Here is a 1,040-nt window from a genome sequence, read left to right on the forward strand (position 1 = left end):
TACAAACTCATTCATATTTTAATGTGATCAAAGTACACTTTACAAAAATATTTAGTTGTAATCATTTATAGAAATTCTTCCAACATATCACGCAAAAAATATGTACAGAGCTCATCATTCGCTAATGTTATTATCATAATTTTTTTCTTTTCTTTTCTTTTTCTTATTCTTTTTACTGCCTGGGTTTGAGACACTTGTCCCAGTCAGGGTAGAACCTCTCTTTCATGCGTTGACAGTAATCATAAAGGTTCTTGAAGTCAGCTGAAATGTTCAAAATGAAACAGGTCAGTTACATGTTTTGGTTTTGGAGAATACTTTGTAATAGCAAATGGTTCATCTTACAATTTATGTTTCAATTTTTGCCTTATGTGTCTTTACAAGTTCTTTAGGTGAATGTTTAGTTTCCTATTTTTCATTTTTGTATCAAGTTGAATTTTCACTATTCAAGGAGAGAAATTTTCATTATTCAAGGAGAGAGAGAGAGAGAGAGAGAAAAAAAAAAGTTTACTACAATAAAAAAGAGAAAACTATATAAATCTGACTTACTTTCCAGCATCTTTAGGTAAGAAGAGTTCTGGGAGCACCACATAATCTGTGCTAACATTCCGAAGGCTGAGCAGTCCACCTCTGTTGGTTTGTCTCCCATCAAGAAAGGCTTTTGTCCTGTGAAAGTGAAAAAATGGAAAATGCAGAAACTAGAAAGACACGGGTATGCTGCAGCATATTTAGTATTCACTGTCAAAGTATCTCTTATTTTGTTATTATTTTTTTTAAAGAGATACCAGCAGTGGATTTACAGGATAATCTGTATTTTAAAAAATATCTAGGAGTAAAGAAAAATAACTGGACTATTATTGGCTATCAAAAAAAGACAGCATGGCATTGTCTCTTAGGGAGTTATTCACACAGGCATTAGGATACTGGACCTATACATGTTAATATGATAAACAGTATGAGGAGGTTTTACAAACATTATGACATTGGATCTACATAAGTTATCACAATAAACATTGTAACACTAGGTCCTCAGGAGTTATTAG

General features: G+C 32.2%; 1 protein-coding gene across 2 annotated transcripts in view; it reads right to left on the reverse strand.

Moving 5' to 3' along the window:
• The window catches only part of LOC113808479 (failed axon connections), a 9,102-nt gene continuing 8,062 nt past the window's right edge, over positions 1-1,040 (reverse strand). For both annotated transcript variants that reach the window (XM_070145496.1, XM_070145497.1), the window contains exons 6-7: positions 547-663; positions 1-261 (exon numbers count right to left, since the gene is read on the reverse strand). In XM_070145496.1, coding sequence (XP_070001597.1) covers positions 173-261; positions 547-663 — 206 coding nt within the window. In that variant the 3' untranslated portion in view covers positions 1-172. The remainder of the gene's footprint in view (positions 262-546; positions 664-1,040) is intronic.

Source organism: Penaeus vannamei, chromosome 34, assembly GCF_042767895.1.
Source record: "Penaeus vannamei isolate JL-2024 chromosome 34, ASM4276789v1, whole genome shotgun sequence".
Classification (NCBI taxonomy): domain Eukaryota; kingdom Metazoa; phylum Arthropoda; class Malacostraca; order Decapoda; family Penaeidae; genus Penaeus; species Penaeus vannamei.